This window comes from Acartia tonsa, chromosome 4, assembly GCF_053477335.1.
Source record: "Acartia tonsa isolate MP-2025a chromosome 4, ASM5347733v1, whole genome shotgun sequence".
Lineage (NCBI taxonomy): Eukaryota > Metazoa > Arthropoda > Copepoda > Calanoida > Acartiidae > Acartia > Acartia tonsa.
In genome coordinates, this window is record NC_137263.1 from 21,323,458 (window position 1) to 21,345,503 (window position 22,046).

Sequence of the window (22,046 nt, forward strand, 5' to 3'; positions counted from 1 at the left end):
CGTAACTGATAGCTCTGATAGTAAATTTTGGCACGTTTTAAGAATTATTTAACTTTACAAGATAATTTCTATAATTGTTACTTAGGAACAAATGGAAAAGTTAAGCAACAAATTTTTTTATATTTTTTTGGCAAAAATTATTATATGAAAAATTTATCCTTTTAGCTTGAAAATAGGAATAATGAACCTATAACTCGATTAAGCGAGTAAAATCAAGAGCATCTTCTTGACATGATCCAATTTTTGTTTTCAATATGTATACAATACACTATTTATCTGGGCTCGGCAGTCGCGTGTCAGCCCAGAAATCAGTGAAATCTTTATCTTATAAGTTTAAAATTTCAACTGGAAGTGTGTCTAAACCTGAGGTGGATTCTTAAAAAAAATTTCCCCACTAATCGCTTAGTGGGGCAAAATTGTTTTCGTGAATAATCCTCCAAAATCACATAAAAAAATCTACAAAAATTAAATAAAATCTTATATATGTTAATAACCCTTCTATGATTTTGTTTAATTTTTGTAGATTAGTGGGGCAAATTTTTTTAAAGAATCAATTATCCACCTATGTTCTTAAACAGAAAATCCATCCTATCGAGAATTTTTTTGTTTTAATTGAGGCCTATGCGCGGCTACGGCGCAGTGCCGAGCCCTGCTATGTATAGAGAATGCAGAATATATTCGTTCATGTGCATTCAGTTATCTTTTATGCCAACATATTTTTTTTTCATTTCAGTGGCGTGGCCTCTCTAGCATAGTATTTATGTACGTATAACATATGATATAAGTCGATTGTCTTATCCTTTAAGATCCCAAGTTATTACGAATTAATGCATTTGTTGTTGACTTATTGCAGCGCTACTTTGGCACATATCTGTCCTTCGCATTCGTTCATTCATAAATTGTATTCGAACAAGGATGACAACATCCATAAAGGCGAAGCACTGAAACGGTAGGACAAACGGACATTAACACTTGTATAGTGTCAGAACTGAATAATCATAATATAAATGTATAAAAGTCAAAGCAAAATTGTAAGTAAATTTGTTGAAAAACTGCTTGATTCATGATAATGTTTATGGACATACTTACATTTTTAGGACTTGATTATAGAGTTGCTTCGCTTATTACATTATACTTTGTTGTCCCAGGAATCAATATACCAAAAATCAAAAACCAAAAAAATGGACGTAGGGACATTTTGGTGATGATTATAGAGTTGCTACGCTTTCTAAATCGTACCTAACTACTACAGGAATCACCATGCAAAGTTTCAAATCAATAGGACAATTCTAACATGCCTAAATCAACGAAAAAAGGAACCGTTAAGGACGTACGGACCGACCCTAATTATAGAAAAGCTTCGCTTTTAAAAATAAATTTAATTTAATTTGAAAGATTTTTTGTTGAAAATATTTTCCTGTAGATGAGAATCGTCAATTCTTGTAGAAATATTAATGATGGGTCTTGCTAGTAGTAAATAGGCAGCGTTCGAACCATACGCTCCAATCAATAAATCTGAAGAAGAAAAAAATTTAGTTAATTCCATATATGTAGAATATGCATCATATTGGCTTCGAAACCGATTAATATCCGCTGGATTAGAACCGGTTCTCATCCATATAGTATCTTATTACAGTTAATTATCTACGAATATTTAAAAAAAAAACATAAAAGCAATACCAGTTTTGTTACCCGAGCTAACACAGCAGATTTTAATCTTATAATTTTTTATTTTACTATCCGCGAAAAGCTTTCTATAATACGATGCGATAGAGAACTATTCCATCTTTTAGTTATACAGATAGGAAAACCTAACTTTATTTTATCAAAAGAATAGGACGAGCTAATATCATAATAATTTCAGGGTTTTAAAAATGCACAAAAACCAAAGTTCGATAGCCGCTATTTTTGTTCTTTATTCATCTGCTTTAAATTAAATTTTTTCCTTACGATAATAGTTATCTATCGCATAAAATTATTAGCCTCGAGGGGTCAACAACCCGGAATAATCCTATGATTTTTATTACATTTTTTCCAGAAAAAATAATCTATAATTAATATGAAATAAATGATTTTCAGTGTGGCTCAGAACCGGTTTTGATCCATTGGAAATTAAACGGATTCGGAGCAATACTGTAAAAAGATTTCTAATTATTAAGTAGCAACTTTTTTGCAGCAAAATCACTTTGAAGCTTAAAGATTATCATGTGTTTTTTCATCTTATTAATAAAATCAATGTCGGCAGTCAAGCACTGACAATAAGCAAAAATTAAATTTAACAAATCATGCATTTCCAAGCTAAACATTTCATTTTTTAAAGACTCATGTGTGAGTGTGTGTATTTGCATGATTGTAAGTGTCATGTATACATTTTTACAAAAGGAATATTCATAAATCTCCCCCCCCCAAATTTTATAAATTCATTGAATCAAAAGATTTTTTTGTAGTTAAAACTATTTAATTTTGAAACCTCCTAACTTATTATATTTAAATGTAAATTTGGCAAGAAATAGATGTATAATTGACAATTTTGGATGTATAAATGCAGTATTAGATGTATATTTGTCAGCATAATAACAATATTTAGCAAATTACTGTCGAATTTACATCCATACAAAAATTTTGACAAAAAAAAATATCAATTGCATTTCCACCAGTTGTAGAAACGGCAAAATTCCAAGAACAAGTAAATATTTCCTCTAACATCAAGAAATATTTATTTTGAAATAAGCGTCCTGAAACCTAATGTTGACCGGTCTACGTGTATGTAAATCTAATATAAAATATTCCCGGGTTTCAACGATGATTCATTAATTGTTATTTACACAATGCATGGGGCTTTTTTTATATTTTTCAATGACAAATCAACAAATAGTGTTTAAAGGACACTATTTTCTTTCTTTTTTGTTTGTTTGTAATCATTTACATTTTAGTAATAATTCAGCCCAACATGATTTTAAATTAAGATGAAGCATTTCAGTTTTCTTGAGACATTTCGTATTAAATATGAAATATATTTTTTTACCTGGATAATCATTGTCATCCAGATCAATGCCCCCGCCAGATAAGCTCGATCCAAAAGTGACCAAATCTTGTGGTCCCACGGGTACGTCACTCTGATCCAACATTTGTTGCCCGCTGATGACCTGGCTGGCCACCTCGCCCGCCAGCCCGCTAATCCTGCCAGACTTGAGGCCGGCCAGACCGGTGGCCGAGCCCAAAAATATGTAGACAACACCGAGGCCTTCGTAGGGAGCTCCCACGGCAAAGTCATCGAAGCCGTCCTTGTTGAGGTCACCAAGTCTGGCCAGCGACAGGCCAAACTGAGATTCTTTGGTTGGTCCTTCCAGTTTTAGGTATCTGGAGCTGTCCAACCCCTTCTTGCTGTTCACATACACATACACGGCTCCTCCGCCCTTTCCATCATTGTCGGTGAATGGTGCCCCGACAATTAGATCATCAAGGCCGTCACCGTTAATGTCCAATGTCTCGAGGCTGTAGCCGAAACCCGCGCCAAACCTGCCACCCGTCAACTTTCTATCTGCCTTAGCCTCTAACCGTGAGGTGGCAATGTTCCGGGAGAAAAAATGAATCTCTCCACTTCCCTCTCTGCCGTTAACATGAGGTGCACCGGCTGCAAACTGAAGCTCGCCGTCAAAATATTTGCCTGACGTAACTGACAGCCCCAGGTGGCCGTGTTTAGTGTAATCCAGGTTGTTATCCGGCCTTACAGCAGTCTCATACCTGGCGGCTGTTCCAGCATTCTGTGCCAACAAATTGCCCCTCCAGGTAAAGCAGCCAGGCGCGCCAAACAGAGCATAATCATTTTCAGTATCAGCCACACCATCCCCTTGAATATGAGGATCCTGTTGGACCCAGGAAACAGAGGTTCCCACCTGGCAGGCACCATAAACAGCGTGGTTATCAAAGTCATTGATAAGCTCCAGTCTTTTGCCACGCATGGCCTCTCGTATCACCAAAACATCTCGAGCACCTAAAATTATATTTTTAATTTAATTTTTACTCTATTTTAACTATTTAATATCAAAGCTTCTCTATACCTAAGACATCTGCCAATCTTATCTTTATCATTGGTGGCTTTTGATAGCCGCACTAAATATGGACAAAATTGTCTTTGTTAACGTTTTATTTAATCGTTGGCTCAATAACTTTGGGAACTATTATTGAGTTGAGTTTCCAAACGTTTTAAACACTAATCGTTTTCTACAAAAGGGGTTATTTTGTGTATCATCATTGGGGAAAAATATAAATTTTAAGGCCATTGTCTTATCCCTCTAGATCAAGGAATTATAGTAATTTTTTTTGCTTTTAATGTAACACTTTATCTAAAAAATGTACTAGATGAAATTTTTATGTTTTTGCGGTCATTCTATACTTACGAAATTGGCAACAGATTTCGTACAGATAAAATTGTCTCCTTTTTCTATTTCTGTATGTGAACAAGACCGAATATGGCCATGATGCATTTATCAATATAATTTAACATAGAATTAAAAATACCTATGTATTATATTTATAGAGAGAGATATATTGATTTAATTTTCGTTATCCTTAATGGGAAAATCAAGAAGTGTTAACATTTTCTAATGTTTTAGTAAAAATGTACAAAATAGTAAACTTATTCTGCCACCACCAAAAAGGAGTATTAAACATTAAAAGTTAAAAGAAAAAAATAATATAGGGGTTTTATTTAATAGCGTTGACTTTAAGGCACTCTAATAGCAGTTGGTCTAATTTTCTGTTGCAAGGAGTGAGTGAGTCAGTCAGTGAGGAAAGCAGAAACTTATAGAGAAGCGACGCATTTAAATCAGGAAATTTAAACATAAGAAATGCAGTAATATTTGCTATTTGAGTAAAAATATGTTTATTAGGGTGGGTCAATTTTGGAATTTCACATTAGTACACATTGGCAAGGGTTACTAGGCCAATATAAAACCTTGTGAAACTTGAAAGAGGTTTTTTAATCCAAAAACAACGGGCGCGCGGGGGTTATAAAATTTGCCCACCCCCTTATAAAACCAAAAATCCAAATAAGATGGTAAATCGACCCGCCCTAATGTTTATATGGACTAAAGCACAGGCTCTAGTTATAGATAAGCTACGCAACCAATAAATAGTGTATTTAAGCATTAAAGAGTTATATAACACAAATCATGCCAAGTTAACTTCTAAGGCCCTATCCAACCATAAATCTTTTTATACTTTTTTTGAAGCGCAGCTACTCTATAATTATAAAGAGTTGTGCGGTCTTTTATATGAGTTGTTTGCGGTAAAAATCTCGGCTGCAGTAATTTAGAATCAACTCTACAATTTACTTAACGCTTTAGTAATTTTAAACTGGAAATGAGATTTTCTATAACATAGAGCATCTACTATAATGTCCGTCCGTCTTTTGTACCTTTCCTAATATTGTAATAAAATTAGCTTTGCTGCTTTTGAGTGTTGACATTCTTGTTTAGTATTAAACTCACTCACATACATGTACCCATAATATCACACACACGAACACACAAAACACACCCACACACTAGGGAGGTAGAGTAGGTTGGTTATTACGCCAGTCCCCAAAGTTTTATAATAACATTTTTTTATTTGTTGTCTTAACAACTTTGGGGACTTTTATTCAATATTTATTGGTTGGTTATTTAAGTTGAGTTTGCAAACGTTTTAACCACTAATTGTAATATACAGAAGGGTAATTTTGTTTATTATCATTGGGGACGTACATCAACTTATCGACCATTGTCTTATCCCTTCAGATCCCTACACACCCATACCCAAAACACACCCACACCCACACACAGGATAAAGCACACACAGCGCTGTATCATGATTTATCTTAATAGATATAAAAGAAAATATATGAGATTAATCTACCTAAACTAATGTATCATATCATGTTTAATACATAACTCCAGTCAAAGCTATTAAGATAAACATATATATTATAATTTATTTAACCCATAGGCGTCCAAGGGGGGGGGTAATGGGCCATTTGGCACCCCCAAACGATTTTGGGGGTGCCGTAGGCACCCCCAAAATTTTGTGAACAATACCCCCCCCAAAAAAAAATTATCCCTACCTTGGGGGTGCCGTAGGCACCCCCAACGATTTTGGGGGGGGTATTTACCCCCCCCAAACCATTTGGGGGGGGGTATTTACCCCCCCCAAACCATTTGGGGGGGGTATTTACCCCCCCAAAAATAGAAAATCTCTAATAAAAAAAATTTTTGCGCGCTTCGCGCGCATTTTTAATACTAAATTTTTTATAAAATTTAAATTACCCCCCCCAAAAATTTTACCCCGGGGGTAAATTTTGGGGGGGGTAAACAAATTTTACCCCTGCCAACAGATTTCAGGGGGGGTAATTACCCCCCCCAAGCAAATTTTACCCCCGGGGTAAAAATTTTGGGGGGGGTAAAAAAAATTTGCGGCGCGCTTCGCGCGCCATTTTACCCCCCCCAAAACCAAATTACCCCCCCCTTAAAAAAATTTTACCCCCCCCAAAATAAAAAGCTTGGACGCCCCTGATTTAACCCTTTCTTTTTATATTATGCGCCCCTATAAACTAGGGGAAGGGGACACATGACAACTGCATAATTAACTATTACTTTATTTTTGGGTAGGAAAAAAATGTAACTTTACTAAGTGTCTCAAAAATCAGCCATGTGACAACATAAAAATGAGGGATTATCCATATCGTTTTTAAGGGTTTTCTTTCCCACTTCTCCTCTTATCTCCCTGATTTTTATGACGTCACGTGGCTAATTTTTGAGACACTTTGTAAGGTTACGAAAAAAATCTTGAAAAATTAAAGCTATAAAGAAAAAAAGAAACTCGTTTAAGCAGTTGGAGATATCTAGATGTCCTTCTCTTGACAAAATGAAACTGCAGCTAGCGGTTGTTGCAAAAAGTACAGCTCGGATTGACAATCATTTTTTGCTGCTAGCCAGTGCCTGCTCAAAGATTCCTTAAAGCAACTGCATATTCGAAAAACTAACGCAATGTGGCTGCCAAACCATAAATATAACTTTGTTAATACCTTTTTGTTTTGATAAGAAACAAAAAAATGGAAGCTCTCTATAGTGCCTAAAAATAAGAGGATAAAATCAAAAACTTTTGGCCGGAAAATCCCAAATGACGTCATATTAGAAAAATGGACTATTCTAATACTTCAGCCTAAAGTTTTTAAATTTATCCTCTCTTTTAGAGACACTATAAAAAACTTCAAAAATTGTAAAAAAAAACTTACCAACATTTGTATCCTTAGTGAGTGTGAGATTACTGTCTAGTATGTAGCACATGCCAAGGACCCCTCTCTTGGTGTCCAGGGGCTGCTTGTTGTACTCTAGCACGTCCCTCACTGTGTACCTGTGCGCGCACACCAACACTTTACCTCCAGCACCTGCAATTATATTTTTGTTAATCCTTTTATTTAAAGTAGTAAGGTTATTTTTGTCTGTAGTTTAAGATTACGATAATAGGTGAACAGATTGAGTTCTTAATTTTATGGAAGGTTCTAATAGGTTCCTGGTTAGATTTAGGCTAGTTAATTTTAATATTTAATATTTTTTAATAGGCACTATAAGCTGCTTCCTAACTCGGTAAATAATGTTAAATTCAAATCATAAGTTAGCTTTACATAAAAGTGTTATAACTTTATAAACATGAAAATTAAATTTGATTAAATTTAAAATATTATCAAAAATGTGAAACATATGTGTAGCTTATCAATCATTGCTGTGTGCAAAAAAAACTTGCATATGTCAAATTGCAAAGATATTTGATTCTTGAAATTAAGATATAGCATGTTCTTTTATATAATTTATGATATTTTAGTATTTTAAGTGATAGAAAAAATCTGATATAATGAGTATTTACATATTAATGAATAATTTAAACAGAAAGGGTTATTTAATCTTATTTAATCCCTGTGTCAAAACGCCATTTTTAACAACAATTTATAAATAAAAAAGCAAAGAACTTTAATACAATATTTCATAATCGGGCTTTCGCTCAGAGCCTATAGGGACTTCATCCCAAATTAGTGGAAGAAATCCCCCACCCTCTTTTTGTTTTAAAAAAAACCAGGGCAGGGGATATTTTTGAGGGTTCCAGGACAAACGCAGGAGTCCCAAACGTCGAAGTGGACAAACGCAGGAGTGTTAAAATATTAATTTTATTAAGTATTTCTATACAGATTAGGTTAGGTTAAGATAAGAATGAACAAATAAGCCCCCCACAGGGGTTAGGCATTTAAAAAACCTATAAGATGGTCTAAAATAGGTTAGTTTAGGTTAAGTGTCCACTCCGACGTTTTGGACTCCTGCGTTTTTCGTAGGACCTTTTTGAGTGCTTTTTCTTAGCTCCTAAGGATACTAAAAAAGCCTAAAACCTGTATTTAGCCATAACTAAGCTTCTCCGGAAACTGTAGAATGATCGTTTCAGCCGTGGTGAAAAACAGACATACACAGCAAATTTATAGAGTAGTTTCACTTTCAAAAGTATGAAGGTTTTCATCCAAAAAATATAAAAAATAAAAAATTAAAATATGATATTAAAGGGTAAGAAAATGCAAATCAGATAATTCTTGAATTTTGTTAACTTTATTTGAAAGATTTGTATCTATTGCTATGTCATTCTCTTTCTTTGAGGTATAACTCAGGGATCTAAAGGGATAAGACAATGGCGGATAAATTAATGTACATCCACAATGGTGATACACAAAGCTACCTCTTTTGAAGATTACAATGTTTGGACACTCAAGTTAATGAACCAACCTATCATAATTCAATAAAAATCCTCAAAGCCAACAAATAAGGAAACGTTATTTTAAAACTTTGGGGACTAGTGTAATAAATAGCCCAATGTCCCCTCCCTCCATGGGTAAACTGACCCCCATTTCAAACAATCATCTTTTTTCTGTGCTAAAATTAAACCCTTTTACCGCCCTACACGCTTGCACGAAAGGTTTAAGGAAAAAGGATAATTTCAGGCATGGTTACTTTACGTTTTTTAATAAATTTTCATTACATTTAAACTTTATCATCTTAAATTATTTGAAAAACTGTTGTGTTTTTTTTTCAGTAGGGCATAAATTCAGCTTTAAAATTTTCGAAACATTTAACCATTAAAAAACTAAATATGATTTATTAAAAACGTTTCATGCCAAAATTTAGACTTAGGTAGAAAGATAATATTTACCAATAGTATTAGGAATAAAATAAACTTTTACCCCCAAAAATATTTTTCCCCCTTTAAAAAAAATTGACATGAATTATCTCTAAAAATGAAATTTTTTCGTAGATAAAAGTGTTTTAATATTATTGCATGTTTCAATTTTAAAGATCTAAAATAACTGGCTAGAACATGAAACTAAAATTTTTAGTAGCACAACTACTCTGTAACTAACTTTTTGCGTAATTAATTGTTAAATGAACCATTAAAGAAAATTTGCTATTAATTGACAGTAACAAAAAAAATGATGGATAAAGGTTATCGTCAATTTAGATTGTTGACATAAATTCATTTATTGGTCAGTTCGTTTATCCAGTTGGAGGGGAAGCCATTGGATAACGAGGGTGGATGTGGGAACTGGGAAACGTTATTTTAGCCAGCTACAAGTTATACTTTATTCATTAGAAAACATGAAAAAATGGTGTAATATCCAAGAAATAATAAATCCTTTTGTGTTACTTATGAAAAAGTTGTCCTTGTTTGCACTTTTTAAGCCAAGGGTCGAATTCTCTATCCAAATTTTATGCATTCAATATTTCTCAGTTTTTATATCAAAACTTTTCTAGAATTTAGCCTTTGAAAGTTCTTTCAATTTCAAACGTTTTTTTTTGAAAAATTCGCTTAACATAATAGATTAATATGAATTAAAAATAATCAAAACCCGAAAGTAAATCTATTTAAACAAGTAATATTTTAAGTGTCATCCTGTTTATTTGACGTTTAGATTAATAGTGATTCATTGGACTATTGGGCATGATATGCCAGGGTAGTATCTCTAAATAAATAATCAAAATAGCCATATCAAACAATTTTGTATCAAAAAGTAATTTGATTTTAATTTTGATATATGATATAATAGCGTTGTACATTTTTAATTGTTGATGTCCGTCTATCTTATTCTGTGCCTGGTTGTTTTTTTCTTCTCTTTTTATGAAAGTTCTTGTGCTTGTGTTAAAAAAATTTTAATTTGTTATTTAAGTTGCCAACAAATGAAAATCATAATAATTAAGTTTGCTATAAAATTGCAAAAAGAAGGAGATATAACACTTAAAGAAAACTTATTGTGCTTCCAACTTTTTTTTTTAACAAACAACTTTCAATCCAGGAGGGGAAGGAACATTGAGCTGTTTATTAACCTATTACCCAAAGTTGTTTTATGATAACGTTCGTTTAACAACTTTGGGGACTTTTATTGAATTTTAATTGGTTGGTTCATTTATTTGAGTGTCCAAACGTTTAATTACTGATTGTAATCTACAGAATGGGCAATTTTTGTAAATTATTATTGGAGATGAACATCAATTTATCGGTCATTGTCTTATCCCTTAAATCTCTGCATAAATACGGAGGTAAATATGATTCTTTCATCTTGAATATAAAAACAAGGATGATCGAAGTAGCGAAGCACAAAAATCATGAAATATAAAATAGATTAATGATCAATAAATGCACCCCAAAAAAATCAAACAGCTGACTAAATCAAAGATGATCCATATGTAAATATAAACGTCCTTCATAGCATTAACGACAGACAAACAATTTGCACATAAAATTTCAGGCGTAACGTAAACCGTTTTAGAAGGCCTTGTTAATTATAAAGTAGCTTTGCTACCAAAAATTTATTACTTATATATTTTTTTATTGAAAAAGCACACCTGCTCTATATGTAATTATAGTCTGTTAAACGATCATTATGTTGAAAAATGATCAACCGAATATTTCCCCCCAATTCATTTTTAAAACAGAATGCTAAATTATATCTTCACTAATATGTAATATGCTTACAAGGTCATATGGGTATTTTTGGAAACTTTACTTAGTATTTGTCAAAACAAAATGCATACAGATCTAATTATGAGGGAGGGGGAGGGGGTATTGGGCTGTTTATTACACTAGTCTCCAAAGTTATTATTCTTTGGCTTATCCCTTTACATCTTTGTCCTTTATCGTAGTAAACAACACAACCTAAATATAGAAAAGCTTTGCTTTTAAAAAGAGCAGGCAATATTTCAAATAGGCATAAAAAAAATAAGTTTTTATTTTAGATATTTTTCTATCACAATATGAATACAATCTTTATTAAGAAATAATCAATACATGATTAATGGTTCATTTATCTGTTTGTTACTTTTTGAATAAACTTTACTTTATAATCGATATTTATTACTTGGATGTTCCACCAGATTTTCATGCTCTCTGAAAAAAGTAATGCTCGTAGTTGGCTAAAATAACCATTCCCCCCCTCCCATTTAATTCATTTACCACATCTCCTCCCCTCATAGTGGATGAACAAACTAACCGATATATAAAGTCCATATTAGCAACCTAAATTGGCCCCTGCCAATATATCCAATTGTAGTTTATATCCATTTTTACTATGTACAATGTACATTACACAATACACATATTTTATCGAGTACGGTTTAAGCAAGGGTGGGGTTAGGTACAGTAGATATGTTCATTATTTTCACATTTTTAATTTTCTCTTTTTTACGGAAATAAAATACTTTTTAGGGTAAAAATCTATGGAAAAATTAAATCTTCCATTCTTAATTGTAATTAGAAAAACTTTGAGTGCTCCATCCTTATTAAAAAGTAACAGGATGTCTGTCTTTATCTTCAGATCTCAATAACTGCTGGACCGATATGGTTCTCCTTTACATTGAAGCTTCTTATTGGTACAGGTAAGGTTTAAACCTAATTCGTGGGAAGGTTCCACCCTTCCCTCAAGTTTTATAATTTTCAATTTTCATCAACCTTTTACTATTTTGTACCTAATTATTATCCCCCCCCCCCCCCTGCTGATTATTGTCTTTTGCTAATAATTCCTATCAGTTTACATTTAACATCCAGCTAAACTACAAGGTTGATCATATTAAAAAAATTTCAATTAAAACTTAAAAGCAACATTTTCTGCCTTTATAGTTTTACAAAATTTCTTTATTTTTACTTATCTTTTAATATGTAAATTGAATTAATATGATTTATACGATTTAGACTGAAGAGGGTGCCATGTTCACCTAAATATATTTCAATAAATAACTAAGAAGTATCAAAGGCTTTTTCACTCAATGAATTTATAATGATTTTAGATTGCACAATTACATGATTTTCTAAGCGAAGAAAAATAAAGTCCACGAGGTTGTTACTCCAACAAATAAGAAAATTTTGTTATAAAATTTTGGGAACTAGTGTAATTAACAGCCTAATGTGCCCTTCCTCCCTGGTCTTTGACAACTTCATCTCACACACCCAGATGAGAGTACATATCTTTAAAATGTTTATGGGGTTATCCAATATTCATAATAAACGCCTCAGCAAGAGAGCTTTTGTCATCCTAACAAGTCTTTCAAAAAAAAAGATGTGGGATAAATATTCTAAATAACACAACCAGGGCTCAGCACCCGCGCTTCAGCCGCCTGTAAGCCTCAGGGAAATCTACCTTTTATAATTTTTTTAAAATTAGCTGGAAGTCTAAACCTGACCGTCTGACGCAAATATGACAATCCCTCTTTTCAAACAAATTTTTAAATCATTTAAATGGGTTTAAATTTGAATTAAATTAGTCGCGGTTGGCGTGCGGCTGCCGAGCCCTGATCACAATAAACAAAGATTTATCTTTTCATTCTTATATTCAAATTGCATTTAAAATTCAATCTCGGAAATAGCATTATTGATATGTGGATTGGGACGGTTTTATGCTATTTTTTAGACATGCCAAGATTGGCATATCTATTTCAATTCTTTCATGAAGATTTCTGTAACAATAAAGAATAATTTTTAAATTTTTTGTTTTGTGTATTTTGTTATCCTTGTTTTATTTAACTAACAAATAATTATTTTATTAGATAATTATTTTCAACTTCTTATGATTACTAGCACATTTTGTGTAAACATTACTTTCATAAATTTACATGATTTTTCATGTTTTCAAATTGTAAAAATCACCAATGCAAAATATATAAAATTTTATGTAAACAAGTAAAATACATATTACCCCATGGAAAGGTACATATTATAATAAACAAAATTACCCCTCCTGTAGATTAAAACAATTGGTAGAAACGTTTAAACAATACTAGTTTGGAATCAACAAAATTAAAGAAAAGTACCCAAAGTTTTAGAGCCAGCGAATGAAGATAACGTTGGTATAAATCTTTGAATACCATTGTAATTTACAGTCTAATTTCATGTCTCTCCAAGCATTTTGTGGAATTTACATTTCTTATTTGAATTTTAAGCATTTTAGGTTATGTAAGGACACCTACATTATATCCTATAATATAAAGTAATAAGCTTTTTTGTCTGTAGCGAAGGATCTCGATAACCGCTGAACCGATATAGTTCTTCTTCACAGTGAAGCCTCTAATAGGCTCTGAGATGGTTTTAGGCTATCGATTTTTTAAAAAAAAAAGTCTGGGTATGGCTTTAGGCTATTTTTCTGCCCTTTAAATATAGAGCCCCTAGATGCTAGGGGCGCAGCCGCTAGTAAAATTAAAGTTGATTAAAATCTGTCTCAATTCTTGCTCACCACATTTATCCAAAAACATAAAACCTAATTTAATGTCAGGGATCTAAAGGGATAAGACAATGACCAATAAATCGATGTACATCCCCAATGTTAATACACAATATTAAACCTTCTGTATAATACAATTAGAGGTTGAAACGTTGACACTCAACTCAATAAAGCTACCAATCAAAATTAATTAAAAGTCCCCAAAATTTAATAGTCAACTAATAAGAAAACGTTACCATGAAACTTTGGGGACTAGTGTATTAAACAGCCCATTTCCCCTCTCTCTCTGATTTAATATTGAGCCTTGTTTGAGAAGGCATTAATTCGTGGTAAAAACCTGAAGGACGATCGTTAAAAATCAATAACTTATACTTTGGTAAGACGAAAATTTTTGATGTTGCTATAACTAGGATTATTTACATCGATTATTTGTAAGATATCCTATAATGTAGAGTAATAAGGTTTTTTGTCTGTAGCTTAGGATTTTGAAAACTATTTAACGAATAGAGAAGTCAATTTAAGGGGAGCTTCACACATGTGCCAAGATGGTTTTAGGCTATTTTATTTTTAGTTTTTTTTTGTCTTTTCCTAATCTTTCATATACAGTGCCCTAGATGCTAGGGGCGCAGACACCAACTATTTAAATTACATTAATTTTTAGTGGCTAAGCTAATCCAAAGTATAGTTATCTGTCGGTCTGTTATGCCATTTCTTTAGGGTTGGGCCGGATACTTTTTTGGCCGGATACCGGATACCGGATATCCGGCTGATTTCAAATGCCGGATATCCGGTAACCGGCCGGATATTCGGTTAACGCCGGATATCCGGCAAATATCCGGTTATCCGGCCAAATTACCGGATATCCGGCCGGATAACCGGCCAAATTACCAGATATTAAAGTAGTAAAAAAAAATTTCTTCAGAAATCTTATATAAATTTACATAAAGTTAAACTTATTCATAAAATACGTTCTTCTAGCTTCAACAATAAGAAAATTATAGCCATTTAAGATTTAAAAAAGCAGAGATTTTTGGTGTAAAGTATAAAAAATTATAGAGCCGGATATCCGGCCGGATAGTTTCAATATCCGGTATCCGGCCGGATATTGAAAATGGCCGGATATCCGGCCGGATATCCGGCCACACCGGATATCCGGCCCAACCCTAATTTCTATAAATTTACACACTTCCCTAATTCATTTTCAGATTAAATTATGATTTTATTTTACTCATGTGATTTCAAAATAATATTTAATTCAAATCAAACACAAATGTATAGAAATACAATTTAATTTTTTGACTAGTTTGCATATAATTTAATCAACCATCTAATAAATAAGTCATATGTATTGATTTATTTACAATGCTTGCAAAAATATTACAAGTTAAAATATTCAAAAAAGTCTGCTAAAACTTTTTGAAAAAATCATCCAATATGTTTTTGTAAAAATCATCCAATATTGTTCTACCCTAAATATAAAATTGTTATTTAGAGTTTTTTGTTGTTACTGTGGTTAGCTTGTTATTGCTGCTATACTTCAAAGATATTGTTCTCGTTTCAAAAATCTTCGTTTAATTTGAACATAAACATCCTTGTTGGGTAAAAAAAAGAAAAAAATGAGCAAATAATTAAGGAACATCATTTGTCTTAAAATAATGGATATAAATAGACGTGGATATTATGACAGGGGAAAATTGTCGTCAATTTAACTTACCAAAATGGAACTTATGTCAGTTCGTTCATCCAGGAGTAGGGGAGGGGATAAGGTAATTATGATTGTTAGGGGGTAATCGTTTTTTTAGCCCACTGCGTGTCTCACTTTATCAGAGAAAATGAAAATCTGGTATAAGATCCAAGTAATAATATATCCATTCTTAAATTAAGTAATAGCACCCGCGGAAAAAGGGATAGGAAATTCTAAGATACTTTGTAAAAATTGTAGATTGACGTCGCTGGATTTTTCCATTAGAATTTTAACATACTTTTTACAAAGGGGGAGGGGGGGGGCAGAATATTATCTGATGTCTCCCTCAATAAAATCTAATATTTTGTATCTTACATAAAAAAATCATTTCTTTTTAAAACGTAGATTTAATTTGTTAGGATGACTGAAGCAGTATCATATTTCAAATATAAATGATCCATTGTTTTATCTAAAAAATCTTTATATAACACAAGAACAATAATGTTCATAAGTAGAGCAGCAAGAAAAGCAAGTTTCGCGAAAAAAATATCTTTTATATGATATTAGTCTTTTTATGCTTTTTTAAAAGCAAAGCTTTTCTATAATTAGGGTCGGTCCGTACGTCCGCCCGTCCGTCCGAGATAGTTAGCTTTTATTCGTTAATTTAGGCATGTTAGAATTGTCCTATTGATTTCAAACTTTGCATGGTGATTCCTGTAGTAGTTAGGTACGGTTTAGAAAGCGTAGCAACTCTATAATCGTTACCAGAATGTCCGTACGTCCATTTTAAGCATGTTGATTTTTTTACTTTTTTAATAACAATTTTTTGTGTGATAAAAACATCCGATTGATCTGATTTTTTGATTACTGATTCCTATTACAATAAGGTACAATATTATGAGCAAAGCATCTCTATAATCAAGTATTAAAAATGTCAGTATATCCTTAAACAGAATTCCGTATTTAAAAAGTTTTGCAACAAATTTACGTATAATTTTGTCAAACCCTATATTTTCATATTTTGTATATTCAGTTCTGAGACTCAACAAAAGTTAATGTTCGTCTGTCATATCGTTTCAGAGCTTCGCTTTTATGGATGTTGTCATCCTTGTTACCTAACATTTATTCTTTTTAAAATGACTTGATTGGAAGTACTGAAGACTTTTATTATTGATTAATATATATAATTATAGACAGCTTTCTGTGGATATTGAAATAAAAATTAAAAGATAAAAACCAGACGAGAATTGTGGAAATGATAAACTTTTTAAATGTCAAGATAATATTTCTTTTTTATTTTAATATTCGTGGAAAATTGTCTTTAATACGATTTATGCATGATTTTTTCAGTATGGCTGAGAACTGGCTCTAATTCAGCGGATATTAATCGGTTTTGAGGCCATACTGGCAAAAGGTTACAGTTTCCTTGTTTGAATTAGATATAAGTAATAATTTCAAAACTGCAAATAATCACCTTAATTATTTATTTATTTTATCAAATGTACTGAAAAAATTTAAATTTCTATTAAATGAGGTATGTCACATGTCTCGAGCTAATTTTACGAATTCTTAAAATAACTTGAAATAACGAAAAGTACTATAAGCGTATATTGAAATAAATTGACAGAAAACTAGCATAAATTTAAATACAAATGAGTAGTTTTCATTGTCATTCTATTTTAACAAAAATATATTTATTTTTCAATAAGGCTTCGAAACCGATTAATATCCGCTGGATTAGAACCGGTTCTCAGCTATACTGAAAAATCATGTATAGTATCGTATTACAGACATTTTTTCACGGATATTGAAAAAATATTAATAACAGTTTTGTTACACCCGGTCTAACAAAAATGGTTTATATCTTATAGATTTTAATTTTTATATCCGCGGAAAGCTGTTTACAAAACCATTAGGTATACTATTACCATTCAAAATTTTTACTAATAATTCAAACAGTTTTTCTTTAATATCAATAGCTTTTGTGAAAAATGAAATGTAAACATTTACTTCTTTATAGGGAAGCTATATATAGGTCCTGCACAGGCTAAGAGCTCAGAGATTATTATTTGATATGACAAAATATAATTAAAGTACATCTCATTTTGAAACCATCACATTACAAGATTAAAGTTTAAATCTAAAAGACCTCTTCAAAAAAGAAGAAGAGACACTTGAGATGTCAAAAGATGATGACAAATTTTAAAAAAATGAATGACTCAAATTGAAAAACAAACATATTTAGTATTATTCTTTTATAGAACTTAAGTTTCTTTTAAACCACAAGTAAGGATTTTAAAATTGTTATAGTTTATACCGACCATAATGCATTTAATAAAAGTAGTTATAGCTGACAAAGCAACAACAAACGATATTCTAAATGTATTATAAATGTCAACTATTTGCCATTTAAAAAATTATTTTATAAATAAGTGGCATAATTTTACATTCCAATGGCTTTAAATTGTAATTTAGAGTTTTTAATTGTTAATGTGGTTAGCTTGTTATTGCTGCTATCTTTCATAGATATTGTTCTTGTTACAAAACTCTTCGTTTGATTTTGACATAATCATCCTTGTTGGGTAAAAAAAGAAAAAAATGAGCAAATAATTAAGAAACATCATTTGTCTTAAGATAATGGATGTAAAATGTACGTGGATATTATGACAGGGTAAAATTGTCGTCAATTTAACTTACCAAAATGGAACTCATGTCAGTTCGTTCATCCAGTAGCAGGGGAGTGGATGGGGTAAAGGGGGTGAAAGGGGATGGAAGGGGGAAATCGCTGTTTTATCCCTCTAGCTAATGATTTCCCTTTATTAAAGAACATAAAAAATCTGGTATAAGATCCAAGTATTAATATATCCATTCTTAAATTATGTAATCACCCAGGGAAAAAGGGATAGGAAATTTAAAGATACTTTGTAAAAATTGTAGATTGACGTCTCTGGATTTTTCCATTAGAATTTTAACATGATTTTATACTTTTTTACAAAGGGGTGGGTAGAATATTGTCTGATGTCTCCCTCAATAAAATCTAGTATTTTGTATCTTACATAAAAAAATCATTTCTTTTTAAAACGTAGATTTAATTTTCTAGGATGACTGTAGCAGTATCATATTTCAAATATAAATGATCCATTGTTTTATCTAAAAAATCTTTATATAACACAAGAACAATAATGTTCATAATATTAGTCTTTTTATGATTTTTCACCTAACATTAATTCTTTTTAAAATGACTTGATTGGAAGTACCGAAGACTTTAATTAATGATTAATATATATAATTATGGACAGCTTTCTGTGGATATTAAAATAAAAATTAAAAGATAAAAACCAGACGAGAATTGTGGAAAAGATAAACTTTTTAAATTTCAAGATAATGTTTTTTCAGTATGGCTGAGAACTGGCTCTAATTCAGCGGATATTAATCGGTTTTGAGGCCATACTGGCAAAAAGTTACAGCTTTCTTGTTTAAATTAGATATAAGTAATAATTTTAAAACTGCAAATAATCACCTTTATTATTTATTTATTCTATCAAATGTACTGAAAAAATTTAAATTTCTATTAAATGAGGTATGTCACATGTCTCGAGCTAATTTTAACGAATTCTTAAAATAACTTGAAATAACGAAAAGTACTATAAGCGTATATTGAAATAAATTGACAGAAAACTAGCATAAATTTAAATACATATGAGTAGTTTTCATTGTCATTCTATTTTAACAAAAATATATTTATTTTTCAATAAGGCTTCGAAACCGATTAATATCCGCTGGATTAAAACCGGTTCTCAGCTATACTGAAAAATCATGTATAGTATCGTATTACAGACATTTTTTCACGGATATTGAAAAAATATTAATAACAGTTTTGTTACACCGGGTCTAACAAAAATGTTTTATATCTTATAGATTTTAATTTTTATAACCGCGGAGAGCTGTTTACAATATGATAATCATTAAGTATACTATTACCATTTAAAAAATTTTACTAATAATTCAAAAAGTTTTTCTTTACCCTAATTCATTCCTGTGAAAAATTTTGACTTTGGTAACTTTTTATATTAAAGAAGATTTTAAACTACCTTTAAGCATTAAATAGGTGTTCTATTAGAATAAATTATTTTTAGAAAAGATCTTTTTATTAATGAATACTAAAGTCATAAATATCAAACACCTTTTGACCTTATCTTGAGCTACGCTGATTATAGCTGTTGTCATCCTTGTTAAAATTCCTATTTTTTGCATCGATCTAACATATGACCCCTATTAACATTTAATAATCAAAATTTGACTTTCAATTTAATTTTAATTCCACAAAAATCCTTGGAAAAAAACCTTTAATATTCTAAACTCTGAAGGTTTTTTGCATAAATATTTTATTTTGACACGTTTCATCTGTTTTCTAACCTCTGCCAACTTTATGACAAAAAATATGACAAATTTTTAAGCAGCCAAATTTCAAATTTAAATTTCAGTTTTGTTTTGAATAATTAAATCAAAGACATTTATACATACACAAATGGATATAGGATATATGTCGAAAATTTTTCATCAATTTAGCTTGCTAATATAAAGCTCATTTATGGGTTAGTTGGTTCATCCAGTATGGGAAGGAATGGGGTTAAGGGGGAGGATTGGTTGGGGGGTGTCGTTATTTTAGCCAGCTGCAAGCATCGCTTTATCAGAGTACTTAAAAATCTGGTGCAACATCCAAGTTAGAATTAGATATTTATAAATTATCGCATACCTACCTTTAGTTTTGTACTGTCTTAACTTGTCTTAAATTTTTGTGTATTTTCTGTCTTATTTTGGCAGATTTAAATAAATTTCTAGATACTTAAATTACATAAAATAGTTAGAAAACAATGTTGTAACCCTGATATAGACATATTTACATATAAATGTTAAATTTACACAAAATCTCCAGGGAGGTAGGGGACATTGGGCCCTTTTTTACAATAGTCCCCAAAGTTTTATTATAATGTTTTCTTATTCGTTGGTTAACAACATTGAGGACTTTTATTAAATTTTTCTCGTATTCATTCGAATCCAGTGGATAAGAACCGGTTCTCATCCATACGAAAAAACTATGTCCAGCATCGTATTATACCCAGCTTTCTACGAATATAAAAATGTACAATCATAAGTTTAAAACCAGTTTTTTTAGCCCGTGCCTTCGGCACCTCGGAACTAAAGAAAATGGTTTTAATCTTATAATTGTACATTCTATATCCGCGGAAAGCTGTTTATAATACGATGCGAGAAATAACTATTATTGGTTGGTTCATTTAGTTGAGTGTCCAAACGTTTCAAACACTAATTTTAACATAAAGAAGGGGTATTTTTGTGTATTATCATAGATGATGTACATCAATTTATTGACCATTGTCTTATCCCTTTAGATCCCTGCACAATCTCACACACACATACTCATGCACACACACACAATCCCATTTGATAAAATAACATGCATACTAATCTTAATAAATATATTTAATCTGGTATAAGGTTACACAAGAATAACAATATGCATACACACACACACACACACACACACACATAAACACACATAAACACACCCACGCATACCACAAACACCAAAACATTTGCTTAAAGATGCAAAATGCCATATTTTCAATGTTACACAAGTATCTGTCATTGACGTACCTGGGGGGGGGGGGGGTTGTACTGTGCACTCCCCCCCCCCCCCCTGAACAGGCAAAATAAAATATCATTTATTTTGGATATTTAAAATAAAAGAAAAATAGATTAAAACTAGTACTATCTGGTTTAAACATTTAGAATTTAAAAAAAATTCTTTAAAGTATAAATTTTAGATTGATTTCTTAGTATATAACAACATGTATTGTATATCTATTATTAGAGTTTTTCTGAAGTACATCCAATTTTGAAACCATTACATTACAAGATTAAAGTTTAAATCTAAAAGACCTCTTCAAAAAAGAAGAATAGACACTTGAGATGTCGAAAGATGATGACAAATTTTAAAAAAATGACTCAAAGTGAAAAACAAACATATTTAGAATTATTTTTAAAGAACTTAAGCTTCATTTATCTACAAATGGATGTAGAATAAGCTTGGATATTATGACAGAGAAAAGTTGTCATCAAATTAGCTTGCTAACATTGAACTCATTTATTGGTCAGTTCGTTCATCCAGTAGGAGGGCAGGAGATGGGGTGAAGAGGGAATCATTATTTTAGCACGCTGCATGTCCCACTTTATTAGAGAATTTTGGTGTAACAAGTAAATATCTATTAACAATAAGTAAGGATTATGTCGATATAAAAATTTACATTGTTTAGACAGAACATAATGCATAATATAAAAGTGGCTATTACATAAGTGACAAACAATATTGAAAAGATTTTTTTCTAAATGTATTATAAATGTCAACTATTTGCCATTTAAAAAATTATTTTATAAATAAGTGGCATAATTTTAAATCCCAATGGCTTTAAATTAAATTAATATCCGCTGGATTATAAAAGGTTCTCAGCTATACCGTAAAATCATGTATTGCATTGTATTACAGATAATTTTCCACGAATATTA

The 22,046-nt window shown here is 31.3% G+C and overlaps 1 protein-coding gene across 1 annotated transcript in view; it reads right to left on the reverse strand.

Annotated features, from left to right (window-relative positions):
• LOC145316423 (integrin alpha-PS1-like) overlaps window positions 1-22,046 on the reverse strand; it is a 35,513-nt gene that overhangs the window by 7,068 nt on the left and 6,399 nt on the right. The window contains exons 2-4 of the mRNA XM_080156892.1: window positions 7,274-7,426; window positions 3,026-3,994; window positions 1,417-1,515 (exon numbers count right to left, since the gene is read on the reverse strand). Coding sequence (XP_080013018.1) covers window positions 1,417-1,515; window positions 3,026-3,994; window positions 7,274-7,426 — 1,221 coding nt within the window. The remainder of the gene's footprint in view (window positions 1-1,416; window positions 1,516-3,025; window positions 3,995-7,273; window positions 7,427-22,046) is intronic.